General features: G+C 43.9%; 1 protein-coding gene across 2 annotated transcripts in view; it reads right to left on the bottom strand.

The window, feature by feature from the left end:
• FRAS1 (Fraser extracellular matrix complex subunit 1) overlaps positions 1 to 17,406 on the bottom strand; it is a 173,675-nt gene that overhangs the window by 48,060 nt on the left and 108,209 nt on the right. For both annotated transcript variants that reach the window (XM_075090041.1, XM_075090042.1), the window contains exons 22-29: positions 14,624 to 14,770; positions 13,040 to 13,180; positions 12,670 to 12,810; positions 11,877 to 12,024; positions 11,001 to 11,267; positions 9,698 to 9,782; positions 5,922 to 6,248; positions 1,290 to 1,443 (exon numbers count right to left, since the gene is read on the bottom strand). In XM_075090041.1, coding sequence (XP_074946142.1) covers positions 1,290 to 1,443; positions 5,922 to 6,248; positions 9,698 to 9,782; positions 11,001 to 11,267; positions 11,877 to 12,024; positions 12,670 to 12,810; positions 13,040 to 13,180; positions 14,624 to 14,770 — 1,410 coding nt within the window. The remainder of the gene's footprint in view (positions 1 to 1,289; positions 1,444 to 5,921; positions 6,249 to 9,697; positions 9,783 to 11,000; positions 11,268 to 11,876; positions 12,025 to 12,669; positions 12,811 to 13,039; positions 13,181 to 14,623; positions 14,771 to 17,406) is intronic.

The following is a 17,406-nucleotide window of genomic DNA, read 5'->3' as shown; positions in this document are numbered from 1 at the left end:
TAAAATTTGGAAGTTCATTGATTTCTACTGCTTATTCCTCACCCGCAGCTACAAACCCATTTGTGTTACTGCAAGTAATTACAGTAGAGATAATTATGGTGATACAAACACAGGATTATAAATTTTGGTTAGGGTTAGGCAGCAGGAGACAAGCTCCTCAGGGAAAAATTCTTGTTTCATGTAAATGCTTATTAAAAATGAGAAGACAGTCCTTCATCTGCATAAAACTAAAGGGGGAATACAAATTAATTACTTCTCTTCTAAATTGCAAAAATAACATAATCTATGTTTCCATCAGGTACCGGCAGCTGTTATGGAAACCAGCCTATCCTTACAGCAAAAGGCAGAAAACCAGCACTGATGTTGCTAAAGGGATCCTCTAATTTTATCTGGCTCAGCTAATTAAAAGCAATGATATAATTTCATACAAGTGCAAAATATATTATTTAAAGACATGGTTCTAGTGAAGAAAATGGTGATGCTGAGCAGGAAAATAACGTCTTTCTTTTCTGTCCGTATTTCCTTTCCCTCCATATATGACATCTTCTCTTTTCCACTCAGTTTCTCTCAGTTGGTATCACAGCCACAAATCCCACTGCCTTCCACACTTCCCTTTGGCCTGGCCCCAGAAGCCATTCTATAAGCTGCAGTCCTATACATGGGGTTTCTCTGAGAGATGAGATCAGAGCCTCTCACAAGGAATTTGGAGACAAGAATTATATACGCATGCAAATGCCACCAATTCCCGTTTGAGTTAATAACCCCTGCCGTTAGTAGAAATTAAATCAAATGTTATGGCATTTAGGGAGTTCTCTGATTCTTCATGGTAAACTTTTGCTCAGCACTTTGTAGAGGTAGATATTACTCTATGCTGCTCTTAAACCAGACATTCATTGTAGAATATTATCTTTTGGCAGCGAGAAAGATTCTGCTCTCACAAGGCTGTAAATCCACCAGAATTTAACTACCACTAGAGAAACGCAGTTGCAGAAGTTCAGATTACTAGGCAGGACAATAGTGCTTCATTACTTTGCATGGCCGTTCGAACTGGAAAAAGATGAGGTTAGCAGCATTTATTCAGCATAGTGTTATAAGGAAATATTCCCCCAAATGTTATGTGTTGTGGGCAAAGAGAATCACATTCCCATAGGTCTGTGAAGAACACCCTTTTCCCCAGAATTAACCAGGACCCTTCACTTTTATCTAGCAGACGGACACCTTGGGGCATGCGGGGTGAAAAGCAACGCCCTACAGCTGTTTTTTGACAGCACCACTCCAAAGATATTTACCATGTCTTGGCTGGTCCTTGGTGATGGTGTAGGTTATCTCAGAGTCACGGGCACCAGGTAGCTTAGCGTGCAGAATTGTCTTGGAGATCTGGAGCATGCCTCCCTGGGGAACCCAGACCAGGGAATTCGCCACCAGCTGAGGGCTTCTGTTGTTCTGCATGCAGGGAGACAGCAGAAGGCAGCTTAACTGAATGTCAGCAATGCTGCACTGATGGAAACATGTTTTCAGGTGAAAAGGATTAAGCAGAGTATTTAGGAATTCCTTATGCATTCAAGCCTGGTTGTCTGCTTCAATAGGTGGTCGCGCCATTGGTGGCCAAGACCAACCTCATGGTTTTCTACAAGACGGGACAAAAGTGAACTTAAGGGTATGCAAATACCAATGATGAATTTTGGCGGAAACATGAACTATTGCAGTTTTCCAGCCTTTGCTTGAACAGAAGCAGTTTAACGTTCAGAAATCAGATACGCAAATTTCACTTAGTAACTACTGGATCAAAGCCACATCACTTTTTTTTGCTAAGTCAGAACATACTTGCAGGAAGACTTTTAGATCAAATATCTCCTCTCCGCATGGGGACTTACACCAATGGTCAAGTCATCACATAACCACTTTTGTAAAACTGAACTCTGCCTGAGCATCCACCAAAGACTTTTGCTGCTTGGTGGGTTTTCTAACCCTTAAATTATTCCTGTGTTTGTTTTTTTTTTCCAAATGAATATTTATTCAATATTCATCCCAGCTTCTTGAAACGTAGATGGCAGGACTGGATGCAGTAACGGTTTCACTACCATTCTCATATACTTCAGTAACATTACTCTGGCATTCAAGGATCCTATTAGCCCTTCTTGCCTCTAAATTACTTTGTTAGCTCATGCTGTGTTGGATGGGGCACCAAAATCCCCGTGACCTGTTCTGTTCTTTCTTATAAGCCCGGTTGCTGTAAATGTGTCTTCTCTTTTTGGTTTCTGCAGATTCACCTTGAAACTGGCTGTGGTGAACTGCGTAATCACTCAAAACCCTGACTGCTCCATGTGAGTGATCATCTTCCTCCTCCTTTACTACTCCATATAATCATGTGTCACCCCAAAACTGATAAACGACTCATTACTATGTTTGTCTGAATCTGCAACAGAGACAGCAGAAAGAGCTAAAAGATGTCTGTGAAAAAGAATCACATTAAAGGATGATTTCCCGTCTCCATTTTGACATGTCTGCTGAGCAACCTTCACCCGTTTAATTTGTACGACACTTATTTTGCACAGTGCTAATTTCTAAACGCCACATCATCCTAGAGTGTGTCGGGTCACGAGTTTCCCAGCACAATGCTTAATTTATTTTTTTGAAGAACAGTGAAGACAAAAACCAGACCCTGTGCCAGCCAAGAGAACACTGTCAATATATAGGACAACTTGCCTCGGACCTTATCAATTCAGTCACATCATTACACATATAGACTTTGCAAAGCGTAACTCTGGAATGGGAAGCAAACTGAAAAGGGCAGAAAGGTCCCTGGATTCATTGTGTAAGGAGAGAAGAGAGAGACTGGCTACACTTCAAATAACGACAGGCAAAACGCACTATTTGAAAAGAATATATTTCTAAGTGAATGCTAATTAAAGACAAGGTTGTGATTTTGCTATAAGCATGGAACCCTTCAGCTTTTCAGTAACTAAATGGTAGAATGTTCCTTCACTGGCCACACTAAACCAGCCCCCCATTTTGTAATACCATTTCTCCCTGGCCCTGATGCTGCAGTCCTGCTTGTTAATAGGAACACATTCGTACGACAGCTCTTCTTGCTTGGTAATCTTTTGAAAAATGTATTTAGCAACAAGCTATTGTCTAATCCGGTCGCTCACCCTGTGTTTGGCAAAGCAGCTAGAATCACATTAGATTTTTTTAAAATTTTTTTTTTCACTGATACCTGAGCACACAGTTAGCAAACTGTCGGAATGAATTCACAGCACAGGAGACATGCTTTCAGAGAGCCTGGGGAGGCTAACATGCTCCTTGGTCCCTGCTTCAGCTGCCTGCTCCCACGTAAGGCAAGATGCAGTGCCTTGCAAATATTTTGGAGACCTCCCTTAGCTGGACCTCCTGTAGAGGTCCAACACACCCCTAAAATAGACATCTTTTGTCCTTTTCCTGCATTTCCCCATGCCTCTCAGAAAAGAAAGGCTTCCATATCCCGTCAGCAATGCACAGATTATGTGTGGTGTCATGGTTTTAGCTGGGTAAGTCTGACTTCCTCTGACTTACGGTACATAGCCTGTGATCATATTTTCTAGGGCATGGGCTCCTGATTCCCCATTGGAGCACCGCTGGTGGTGCTCTGCCAAAAATGAACTACCAGCAGGTCTCAAATTAACTTCACAGAAGCTGTAATTGTTACAGAATGTCAACAAAAATATACAGCAGTGCAAATCATTATTAAGAACTCTCAAAATAGAGGCCAGCTGTTCAGACCGCAGTAGGTCAAACAAAGTGTTTTGATGGGGGCAAATAGGGAGAAGGAAGCTGTTAGCAACCAAAGGGAGCAAAAAAAGCACCTTGGAATAAACAAGGCACACACATTGTAAAGAAACAAACCCCTCTAATTCTTAATATTTGGCGGTTATGTTTTCCTTCATTTATGTTTTCACACTTTCACTGCAGTGCTCCTATGGATTAATGTCTGAGAATTATACTGTCTGAGCCCATTGAATAGGAATCCTAGAAATGTCCTTTCACACCAGGACTTACTAAATAAAACCATCCAGCAGGCACATTATAACAAGCTCTGTGTACTCAGATAAGTAGCATGGTTAAAAACCCACACTCTTGAACTCCCACACCTCCAGCCAGGGTCCTACCAGGCTCTTTAGCAGTCTTTGGATGTAAACCAAAGAAAAAAAAACCCAAATGTCTTTTGTGTGTGTGCCTCAACAGCACCTTTCCAGAAACAAACCCTGCATGCATTTCAGCTCCCAAGGCTACTCTACAAAGACGATAATTAAGATGAGGCAGGAGCTGGGTATCTGCCAGCTCTACCCTCAAACTAAAAGCCGCTCCGCTCTCACCTTTGTCACCATCTTCATTCTCGTCTGTAGCCGAGTGCTGCAGAGAGACACTTGGAAAGATAATGAGAGACAAGGGAGCGCAAAATAGGCGAATAAAGGAAACTATACCTAGCAATTCACCCTCACTGGTATTCACAGGAACCTGCTTAATCAATAGCAAACCCCGCCCCCCCACCCCCGTGTAACAAACAACACAGAGTGGTGCCCAAGCATTTTTACAGTCCTTCTGATCTTACACAGGCTCTTTAGGGCCTACCTAAGTGATCTGGGTAAAAAAACCACGGGCAGGGCTGCTCTTATTCCAGGAGTCTAATAAACTCAGTACCAGCCTTGAAAGCAACCCCTTTCTCATTCCCAGACTGATGCGTGAGTCATGTCACTAATTATCATCAGTTACTACCACAGCTTTAGGAGCATCCGCAGGGTCCAGATGGGATCAGCCCCTCCTTGTCCTAACTACACAGATGCATGTAGCGCTTGTAAACCTGACTTAAAATTTTCATGACCAACTTGCTGTGAAAGGCATCTGATACATCGGAGAAGAGGACAAAAGAGAGATAACATCACTGCCTCCTAATTCCATTTCACGGAGCGGAGGCGCCCAAAGATCGTGTAATTCTCAGATCCGTGCATAAAAAGATGGCAAACAGTGGATGACTTCTCTGACAGCTCTATTTTTCATTACTCTTTCACATTAACTAAGGGATAAGGAAATTTTCAGCTTTTTTCCCTTCTGTTTTATTACAATAACACAATGCCAGAACTGAAATGCTTGCAAGGACTTCAGCAACTCTATTTTTCTTCAAGGCCCACCACACACACTGTACGTATTTCATGCCTTGTTCGGCTGGGGTTTGTTTAATAAACAAATGCAGAAGGACCACTCTTTCTAATTCTCCCGCTGTAATTGCTATAAAATTTAATATAAAGCGCCACTTCGTGTCCAAATACAGAAGAGACAAACAACTGTTATTTAATTATGAACTGCAATAAAAGCAAGAAACAAAAGTTAAAATACTTCTTAGTAATTTCTGAATCTAGGTATCTGTGCCTTGTCCTTAGGGAAGTTATCAAATAGAAAGATTTCAGGGGAGCAACACTGAGTGAACAGCAGAGGTCCTTACCTTGGGAGATGGCACCACCACCAAAGTACCAGTGATACACCTTATTAGCCAAGTTGTTTAGTTCACGCGTGGTCCTTTGTGTCTCCCATCATGCTCTCATCAGCCCAGTGACTGGTTTGCCTATCTCATCAGCCCTCTCTCCCCACCATCCACTCATTCTCTAATTTATTGCTCTTACCAGTGCAAAATTCTCACTGGCAACTCCAGAAAATTTTTCTTACAAATAACTATGGACTTTGAATCATCAAAGCTGCACAATTTGAGCTGAAGCATTCCTGTCACAAACCAAAGATTCAGGTGACCTCCATAACTCAATCAGTCCACTACTTTCTCCTGTCTCTGACCACAGCCTGTCAGTAATACGGGATTACTGGCAACTCAGGGAAACAGCAATACTTCTCCAGGCTTGTAATTTGCCTGCAAGGGTTTATGTCACAGCACATACCTCGGGAACAATCTTAATGTGGAACAGGATGTTCTGGAAGTGGTACCCATCGTTCACTTGCAAAAGAACTGCATCGTCCCGGGTGTCAGAGCCATCGTGAACATAACGCAGCAGTTTGTCGGCGAGGTCATCCAGGTGGAACATGCGGACTGAAGAAGCTGGGTCTCCAGGAGGTTTGATCAGCTGCCCGTGACGTGGAGGCTCTAAAACCATCAGCACAACATCCTGAGGATTGTCACCATCTCTCACACCAAGCAACAGTTCTGTTATGGTTCCAGTTTTCCCTCTGCGGACATGGAGGGCCTCGTTTCTGAACACATACGGGGCCTGAAACATAAAAGCAGCTCTTAGGTGTTTGCTAAACCTTAGCAATTTGATCGTGATCGAACTCTGGATTGAGAAATGTGAAGTTAAAGAAATGAGCTCACTTCATCACTGGAAACCTGCTATTTTTAAGCAGCAGAGATTCACTCTCCACACATTCCTCCCCAGCGGGCATATCTAAGAATATCTAGCAATTTAGACTGATGTAGTTGCGTTAAAAGAAGATTCTCATCCCACAACAGGCTTAGGAAAGGAAAAAAAACTTAGGACGTTCATACAGAAAGCAATTTAGTTATCAGCTAGAGCCTGTAATCCCTTTGCTGTCTGCACGGATAAGAGACAAGGGACACAGCTTTGCCTTATTACTATCCATGGAAATTCAAATGGAAACATGGACCACAACTATTTTGGAAGGTCTACATGTTACACACATGTCCACAGGCCCAACTGGAACACAGGCAGCTCAGATGCTGAAGATTTGTCTGTGAATGATCAGTTCAGGGTGGGCTGGGGATGGAGACACACCCCATTCTCCCTGTGTATAACCCCTCCCCAGTTCAAGAAAGACAGGGAACTACCAGAGAGAGTCCAGCGGAGAGCTACCGAGATGATCAGGGGACTGGAGCATCTCCCTTATGAGGAAAGGCTGAGGGACCTGGGTTTGTTCAGCCTGGAGAAGCGAAGACTGAGGGGGGATCGCATCAATGCTTATAAATACCTAAAGGGTGGGTGTCAAGAGGATGGGCTGGACTCTTTTCAGGTGTGCCCAAAGCCAGGCCAAGGGGCGACGGGCACAAGCTGGAACACGGAAAGTTCCACCTGAATATGAGGACAAACCCCTTCCCTGTGCGGGTGCCAGAGCAGGGGCACAGGCTGCCCAGAGAGGCTGTGGGGTCCCTTCCCTGGAGACATTCACACCCCGCCTGGACGCGGCCCTGTGCCCCTGCTCTGGGGGTGCCTGCTCACGCGGGGGTGGGACGGGGTGAGCTCCAGAGGGCCCTTCCAGCCCCCGCCATTCTGGGATTCTGTGAACCTACAGCCTTGATAACTTAGACCTCTTTCAGAGTACTGATGCTTAAGACCCCACACAGCCTGTATGCCCAGGTTATCTGTATAAAATGAGCTGCAGAGAGGGGAAAAAAGGAAGCAAGGAAGAATGCTGGGAGAGGGAGAATAACCTACACAGGAAACCAATAGCAGTGAGACTGAGAGGCAGAAGCTTGAATTAATGCTTCTAAGTAGAAATGAGTCAATCAGCTAACACTGAAGGATGTGCTTTTGCTTGTCTTGAACTGATAAAAGTCCTTCTCAAAGACAGCAAAACTGGGTGTTGTCAGTATTGTTATTTAGTTTCAAAGACTCCACACAGCCTTATTCATCCTAGAATGAAGATCAACTACAGTCCACATTTCTGCTGGTTTAAATTAGTTCCCTAGTTCTTTGTCATCAAGAAAGTTTAAATCTGCAGTCTTTATCGATCCCAATAAACATCATTTGTCATCAGTAATACCTTGCCCCAGGAGGGAGGTGATCCCACAGAGGCAAAGTCAAAGCCCTGGGAACATTCAGCAGAAAGCTAACTGCTGCCATCTCACCTGCGTACAACTTATGAGGGTTATTAAGGATCAGCAGGCAAAATTCCTATTATTAAACCTCACTTATGTATTCTGGGGCAGTGATTGCAGCTCTTACTTAGGTGAATGTCCTCCTGCGCTAAACAAGAGATTAGACCGAGCAGAGATTTCAGCTCGAGCTAGAATCAATATACACACAACAGGATCAAAATCCACAGTTTGTCTTACGTTGAAGGACAAACTAGAACACTCAAAATTTCCAGAAGTTACGGCATGGCTAATAGGGAATACAATGATTAAAAGCAACAAGGCGCAATTAAAAAGAAAAAATTATAATTCCTAACCCTGAAGCTACCACCTCCCTAGGACCCCAAACCTGAAAAAAAACCAAGCAGTGCAAAATCCAAAGACTGTCAGAGAACCACAGAAATTATGCATCTCAGGAAGAGTTGTTTCCTGTATGGAACACTAGATACATTAAATTGGACATCCCCTGCGGGATCCCAGCATGGTATGCAGCGAGCGAGTCAGCAGCTCACCATGTTTTTGAGCTACTGGCTATACTCCTCCTACACTCAGTGTGAAGCACAGAATAGCACCAGCACCTTCAGACACAAACCTGTCATCCACCACTGCAACGATTTAAATAAATTCATTTCTTAAATTACTCCTTGTGAGGATGGATGCTGAGTCAGGCCTGTAGGCAGGAAGGAGTCAGCACTAAAAGAGAAAGGATGGTAGCCAGATTTCCAGTTACAGTTTTATCAAGCCATTTAATGCCCCTCTGAGGATGTAAATGGACCTTAAGAGTAGCAGGCTCTCATCTGCACTTGAAAGTCTCTTTACACTGCTCGAATATGCCAAGTAGCCACAACAACTTCGGTTCAAGCAAAGCTATCTGATCGAGCTTTCAACTAGACAGTTTGACTATGGAAAAAGTTCAGTGCAAGTTGCAAAGCTCCCTTGGAAACCCAGGCCTTGTTCAAGTGAGTCCATGGTGAATTCGCTGCCAGCATGACCAGCCGCATGCGGAAAGCCGGGCCGGGCAGCTCCAGCACATCCACTGCCCTCACAGCAGCATCAGAGCAACACTTGTAGCTTGAGTGGGAATCAAAGCCTGTCCAGAGGGATGTGATGATGTGACCTGCTGATAGGCTGAGCTTGGCACATGCTGGGCTTGAACAACAACTCCCTTCTGTAATGCTGTGCCCTCTCCCATAATGTGTGTCTTGCACATCTCTTCATACCTTGCCTTTTAGAGAGCGTACCCTTAGAAAAGGGGTCACAAACATACCGCCTGTTTGCCATCTCTTGGGCGAGGCCCCTCCATGATATCGTGCTACAGACTTTAAATAACAGTAAAATGAGAGACACGGACACTTGCCAGTACCATCAACTTGCCTAGAAGTGGTGAGCAGTTTGAGAGAGGCATTTGAAATAGCTCATGCTGATTTAACTCCCAACTGTCCTAGAAGAGAGCATTTACGTAAATGCTCTGGACTGCCAAGAATCCCTACCATAGGGATCAATCATTGTTCAATTGCCCTGCAGTACGAGATCAACTAGACCATCCACGGATCCAAAGAATAATTTAAACAGTAGGGGCTCCTTAGCCCTCGCTGATAATTGCTCTATGATTGCACAGGTACAGTTCCCCCCACAAGCAAAATTACGCGAGCCAGTCTCTTCAGTCACTTACCCCTAGTCCAGTTCCTCCATACGACTCTTGGCTGCCTCTCAAATAAGTGAGAGTCGAGCCTAATTTGCCTGACCTGAACTCCAGCTCAAGTTCTGCCCAGCTCCTTTGTTATAACTGCAAGAACCTAGGCCTCCAAATGGTACAAAATTTGTGTTTGTTTCCAAGCTTTATTACATTACCTGTGTTGAAAATGCTTGAATGTTGACCACCTCAGGATGGGAGAAGAACTGTTGATCGCCAACCTTCAAGGAAAACTGTCCTTTCCTGAACAAGTCCCCAACAAGCCAAAATACAGGATAATACAAATTAATGAAGTGCTCTTGCAGGACTCAATAATGATAAAAATATTATAAATTCAGTAAAAATTACTAGCTTAGCGACAGAAGCCTTAGCTCAAGTTTTTTTGACTGTTTTTATAGTATTTTTTTCTGACGATTCACAACAGTCACAATATGTAATAAAATACCTTTAACTATGTAATAATATACCCCAATTTCCCTTTATCTTATGTTACCCACATAGGATGGCATCTCCAAGATAAAGTACTGATTCTAAATGTCAGCTGTTCGCTGCTGAAGAAAAATGCCACTTATCTGGCTTCGGAACAGAAGCTCCCACTTTTCAGCATTTTTGCTTCCTATTTACCTTTCCATAATACCACCCGATAACCTTGAACATAAAGTAGCTGAGTTTCTCAATGCAAGATCCTGACATTTCATCGTGGCTACCAGACAGCCAAAAAAACCCCCCATGACACAGAAACACGTGCCTTAAGTCAAGTGAATATGAGCTAACCCTTGGCATCTGAAGGACACCCCGCAAGTCTTACTGAAAACAATGGATCAAAGAACACCCTAACATATACAGGCAGAAATTTAGAGCAATTCCACCGGTATCAGTCTAGTCCCAAGGCTTTATGGTGATGCAAATCAAGTGTGAAATTTGGCAGGGTGACTGGCTTCTTGCCTGGTAGCAGGAAAAATCTCCTTCCTTTGCAACATGCTTGCAGGGTGAGCATTGCCAGCTACTAATCACCGCTAATTATCCCAGGACAGTAACAGAGCTCATACTGCAGGCAAAGAAGTAATGGTTGAATTACTGAATGCAGATTATGCCGCAGAGCCTAGCGGTGACATCATTTGAGCATCGTTCAGACAGTATCCAGAAACAGCGGTAACAACCAGAATAATACGGCAGTTTTAAACCCACAGCAGAGCATCCTAAAGATGAGACAGACTCCGGAACCCCCAAAGCGCAACAGGTTTGGTAGCTGGATCACAGTGACCTTTTATACCATAAACAGAGAAGTTTTTCACCAATGTGTATACTATGGTACAGTATAAGTGCATTGGTAATTTATTTAATAGCAGTGAGAAGCGTGCTTCACTAAGAATGTTTCCAAGGAACAAGGAAATACCTGTTCTCAAGACACGTCAATTCTTTTTAAGGCAAGAGCTCTGAAAAAAGTTTCAAGACAGTCACCTGGATTTCTCTTTGCTGTGCACAAAGCGGACTCTCTTCTCCTTCACGTCCTTGCAGCTGAAGCGGTCACCTTTGCTCAGCTGCACCTCTTTCGCATTCACCGCCATCACTAGCCTGCCGTTGGAGGGAGTGCTGTCGACGTGGAACAAGAGCTGTCCTGTGTCACCATCCAGATCACACACCCCCAGTAAGGAGAGGTCTAGGGGCTTTACCCCACCAATTCCTACTGTGAGGGTACTGTTCACACGGAAGCCTGAGGGATGCCTGCTGGCTAAAAGGAAAGAAGGGAGAAGTATTGCTGAATGAATTACAGCCATGGGCTATGTTAGTGCCTTGCCTAGCCATCTTCCGGATAACAGATCAGACCCTCGTGATGCCCTGCTTGTTACTGACCTAGGTGGACAACCACCATCTCAGGAAGAACTGCAATCCATCCCAAACCCCACTCCAATTTTAAGAGGCTTGGGCAAGTCACTTCCCATCTTGAGCTCCCCATCACAAAACTCAAAGGCAGCATACACTGGCCTGCCCTGCAGATGGACCAGTAAATCTTCATTTAGAACACAGAGAAGGTAAGTAAGTACTACAGTTGATTTAGTAAGGGATTTCCCCCAAGATATTTTTTCCTTTGTTTTACACTGATGATAAATGATTGGAAAGACGTGCCTCTGTACCTAACTAGGTAACTTCACTTAGAAAACCACGTGCATGCGTGTTTTATGAAACAAAAAAGCTGCTAGAAAAATAGCTGCCAACTTTTAACAGTCAACACAAAACTGCACAGAACTGAATTCCAAAAATGCCACTGAATGAGCGTCCTGGCCTTAAAAATCTGCTAGAAGCCTGCCAGCTCGGTTGTTTTATCATGAGAGACACTCGCCTTCTTCACACTCTCTGGTCCATGTGTTGCCATAGAAACCCTGGCCACAGGCAGAAACACAAACTTTGTTCTTCAGAAACGTGGTGCTGTCACAGAGGTGGCACAGGCTGTCACTGTCACACTCCAAGCATCCAGGAGGACAAGCTGAATCGGACGGAAAGCACAACCCCGCTGAGACACACCAAAAACAATGCAGCCACTGGGGCACAGAGCTGTCCCCGGGGGTTCAGAACAGAAACACCACCATTTGTGTCTTACCTACCTGACAAAAATAAACAAAAAGAAGGGGCAAAGAATTGAGATAGAAGAGTCATTAAGAAGTTCCTTCCTCATGTGACCACTGTTTCCCATTGATCACAGAGAACCTGAGGTAATCTTCCAAATGGAAGAAACATGTTTTTAAGTCACGTAACCGATTTGAGTTATACCAATTTGAAAGAAAATACTCCAAATACACATTTGAGTCCTACATGGCTTCTTAACCCACAAATACAACTGAAACGTTTCTGAAAATGTGGTTTTAATACCTGCTTTTTATATACAGTGTGCACACACATCCCCACACCAGCAGCCATCCACATTGAATCGCATTCCTCCTGAATTAGGCATGTTCAAATGCAGATATAGCCTGTTATCTAATTCTCAAATTGACTGTTTCACCTCAACAGCCAGTTTAACACAGCACCCACGTGCTTCCCCTTCCCCCCAGTCTTGGAGAGAAAAAGCAGTGTACAGAACACAGACTACAACCCTGGTCCCTCTCCACCACATCACCCTCACTTTGCTTACCTGTGCACTTTCGCTGTGCGTCGTCTGCATAATATCGCTTCCCACATTTGTGAACACAGTAAGTGTCCAAGAGGAAAAACGGGGCTTCACAAAGGCTGCACTCATCTGGTTGGCGACACCGAAGGCAGTGTTGATCGCACCCTAGAAGTCATACGTAAAGAGTTCAGCACAACACCGCTTTCGACCGCTTCCTGCACTGGGCTCTAACAACCCTGCAGGAACCACAGCTCTGTCGCGTGTGTGTGCTGGAGGGCAGCGAGAGATCTGAAGCTAGAGCGTGCCTTCTGAATGCAAGACGTGCGCAAGTTGGAGACAAGATGTAAAACACGTTGGCAGCAGTGATTAGAAATAACGCTCAAGAAGAACTCACTCTGACACGTGTCTGATTCCTTGTAGAAAGCTGCAGGGCACTGTTCCACGCAAGCTCCTTCATGAAGAACGTAGCCCTCCATACACTGCAGGCAGTCGGTCCTCTGGGGACCTTTACAAGCATTGCAGCTCCAGTCACACTCTGGAAGGAAACAAAGTCAGTGCAGGGCAGCTCTTTCCGGGCTGCTCACCCTATACAAGTGCTTAGCACTCGGGGTCTACAGCCTATGGGAATATAAGCCCTAGGAGCAAAGAGCACGGTAAAAACTGTTAGAGAGATATTAAAAGAAAAAGCAAGCACGATTTGTGCTGAGTGACTTACTACAACTCAAGATTTGGCAGGCGTGGTTTTCCCTCTTGGACCTAGTATGTTCTAACTGTGTCAAATTTGAGCATACTTGGCTCTTGTTCAGCATTCAGACCCGCTAAGACTGGCACAGTTTTGGTCCCACAAAGCCCGGCTTTATCCCATAAGTAGCAGTGCTCCTTTTCTGCCAACACTGAGTTTGCTCCTCATTAGCAATTACCCACCCTGCTTCATCAATTCATCAATCTCATGCTTTCAAAAGACACTGACCAAAAAAAAAAAAAAAAAAAAAAAGGAAATCATTGTCCCTCACAGTCCAAATGCCCCTCTGGGAAATACACTGGCCAGAAACACACGGGATCCACCTGGGACCAGAGCTGCTTTCACCACATTCCTTGTACTATCCCCTCCAGTCTTCAGCAGAGTCCCAACCATGCACGTGTGCCCACGGGCTACTCAGGCCGCCAACACCACTGTTTGTTTCTTGGTGGCACTCAGAGGGTCCGTAGCGGTTAACGACAGACACGCTTGGCTGACGAGACAGACAAACGAGCACGAGCAGGGGGAAACAAGGACTCCTTGAGGCGAGCTGAACTACTCCAGTCCACGCCGCAACGTTAAGGGGACAGACGCTACTCAGTTAAGCTAGGTTCAGGTACTGAGAGAGGCAGCTAGAAATGAACACTGAACAACAACCCATTTGTATTATATCCTGGTCTTAGCGGTGCTAGCTGCAATAAAGCCACGTTATCCTCGCTTATTTCCATTATGGAACACTCTGCTTGGGAGTTCTGGAAATATTTCAAGTCATGTGTCTCTTAAATCACTCCAAACTGTTGTTTCTGCAGTCATCCAGTGATGCAGTATTTAATAAGACCGAGAGAAACAGGTAAGTACACAAGCATGCTAAAAAAGATTTAGCCTGGTAAGCTCTCTTGTTATTCAGCTGACCCATGACTAAATGAATTGCTGGACCTGACCCTTGAAAAGTTTGCTGGCTCACTTACTACATTATTTACAGGAGAAGGACTTGCAATAATCTTGTTTCACTGAAAGGCCGAAGTATGTGACAGCAGACTGCCGAGAGAGAGCAAAAACTGTAGAAGCCTCACAAGCGGTCTGTCGCTGAACAACTGCCCCCCTCAAACACACTTTTTAAAGCAGGCCACCCACACAGACCCTGCTGCAATGTAACAGATTTTTAGCCGAGGCAGTTGCAATTTGTTTTGGTTTTTTTTTTTTCCCCTTTTTTCTTTAAACCAGCAGTGTATTTTTCACCTCTGCAAGTCTTGCTGGAAAAATCCAGATAATACTGCTGAGCACAGCTCTCATACTGGCATTCTCCAAATAACAGGACCTTAGCTGGATCTCTGCAAGACGTACAGCCGGTGGCTGATTCACAGCTCAGGCACTGGCTGTTGCAAGCTGTGGAAAGACAAAGAAAATAACTGTAATTACTGATGCGCCAGCCAACTGTACAAGTACAAATGGTGTTATCCTGTAGCCTCGCTACTCCTCTTGTCCTCTTTGAGAGACGCCTGTGGAGACTTGAGAGTTTTTGCTGCTTACGTTCCTCTTCACAGGCTCCAAAATGCAAAGCCTCCTTCCATTTTGAACAGACGGTTTTGTCTCCTCACACTGCTTCTTACTCTCCTCTGGACGGGTCAGAGCAAAACACTGACCTTGATTTCAGATCCCCAAATAAGAGCTTTCCCTGTCTCTGGTTTTTTTATTCTCTTTAAGCAACCTGCGTTTCCTATGATTCCAGACTTAACTCGTCACGCACAAATTAGGAGACCATCACAGACCGCTGCAATCCAGTTCACAAACCTTGGTGGGACCAAAGGCCCATTTAATTTCACTTACTGTTTCCAGCTTTTTGTCTGCGGAGAGTGTGAAGTTTTGGAGCTGTGGGGAGCAAGTAAAGGTGCCAGGAACAAATAATTCAGGGATTTTCTGAATCTAGGATCAAAGTTCAGAGGTTCAGAACATTTCAATTCATCTCTATGATGTCCAGGGTCTAAACTTCTCAGGAGGCTGTACTAACAGCCAAGTGTACTCAGGGCTGATGTCAGAGCTCTTAGCTAATTCCCAGCAGAAGATTTAATAGCAACGTGCCATGGAAGACTGAAAAATATTTCCTAGCTCTTTGCCTATGCGCTGAAAAGCTCATTCTGATTCCAGTGAGATGAAACTTTAAAAAAAATAATATGCAGAAGACTTATGGAGGTTCATACGCCTGCTTTGTACAACCAACCGTAACTGCGCTGCTAGCAAGTACCATGATGGCGTATGCAAAAGGGACGGCTAAATTCCCAGCCAACTATCCCTGACCAAATCGCTAAATCCGTACGGAATCAGAATCTTTGGCCCAGCTCAATTCTGTTCTTAAAATAAATCAGGAAAAAAGCGCTAAAAACACAGCCCCAGGTGTTTAAACCAAAGAATATTGCATAGCTGGCCATTTTAAATGGAAAAACCAAACAAAACCTCTCATAGCATTTAGCACAGCTACAGTTTAGGTGCTAAATATCGACATGTTACTTGTGGTAACGTGTCAGTGATATGCTAATTGTGGAATGCTAATTTAATGGTATGCTAATTGTGGAAATCCACTTCAATTTGCTTGTAATTCAAGACAGAGTTTTGTAATGACAAAACCTCAAAATACCGAAGTAAACATTAAAATACCTACGTTGCTCTCATTGAAGCAAGAGCCCAGTGACCTTCAAACTAGTTACTTGTTTTAGCTCATCTAAAAAATGTCACCGAAGGTCTGTGTTTTACTGAGGTACAAATGAATTTCTAACAAAATGTTTACCTAAAGAATCCAGTAGCTGCTTGTAGGTGCCCTGGTGCCGATCTGATTTCACTTAAGAATACTACGTGGAAAAATCACTATCCGTAAGTGGTATGAAAAGACAACTATTAAAAGCATGGCAAAACATTCCATGTGAGGTCTAAATCTATAGAAATCAGGTCACCCACGGAGGCGTGCCAGAACAGTAAGCAAAAACTGTATTTGAAAGCAATCCTGTCTGCTTGCTTCATCGACATGTCTCCATATCTGCATTTTTAAACACATGAAGAACTTGTTAAGCTTTGCACCGTTCCTCGGCCACTATGTCACCGAGTTTAAAAATATCTCCCAGAGTCCATACGCGCACTCGGCATCTCTCTGAACTTCATTCCAAACGCGAGCTCCTCAAGTGCAATGCAACTAACATAAACGTTGAAGAGAGACCAAATTTTCTCAGGGTAACAGCCAACCTCCGTTTAAACAATTTTCATTACCTCTAAGTGGTAGTTTTCCAGCAGCCTGGGACAGTTTATATCTACATGGCTTATCAGCAGTACTTCACTTGAAAAGGCACAAGTGATACTTGGAATGACAAAAATCCAATGCACCAACACCAACACACTTTGCCTTGAGCCTCCTCCCCCCACAAGGATTACACACGCTTCTTCAAAAGCATTTGCAATAAGAAGATTAGAGTAGTTGAATTTGCTTGCAAAAATCTATTTGCATTTGAGATACTGAATCCAATTCAGGAAGGGTACAGTCCTCAGGAACGCTTCTACCATGATGTCCCGAGGGAGGAGCTATCAATAAGGAAGTTTTCATTAGAAAAGGGCATTTTAATTAGGACGGGTGTAGTTAGCAATAAGAGAATCCATACTGCAGGAGAGAACAGTGAATGTCATGTAGAGCTTGTAGGAAACTAGCCAGGACAGTGAGAATCCCACGATTGCTTTTTTTTGTTCACCTTTTTTATTACATTCCTTTTTTCATTTTTATTGAATAGCCTTTTTTTTCTGTCAACGGAAGAATGGTGCAAAGTCTTCCACCTGTTTCCTTGAACTTATGCAAGGTGTCTCCATTTTTGCTGATAAGATGGAAATAACAGTTTCAGGAGAACCATATATTTCAACAAAAGGCAGGTAAAGTTGACAACCACATCAGCTTCCTCCTATAGGACCTCATCAGTAAAGAAATTGGGTCTAGATAGGATGATGTTGAGACCTATACTCAGTGCAGTGCAACAGAGTTATTTTATCAT

Source organism: Phalacrocorax aristotelis, chromosome 4 (assembly GCF_949628215.1).
Source record: "Phalacrocorax aristotelis chromosome 4, bGulAri2.1, whole genome shotgun sequence".
NCBI lineage: Eukaryota > Metazoa > Chordata > Aves > Suliformes > Phalacrocoracidae > Phalacrocorax > Phalacrocorax aristotelis.
This window is presented reverse-complemented; position numbering and strand designations above follow the sequence as displayed.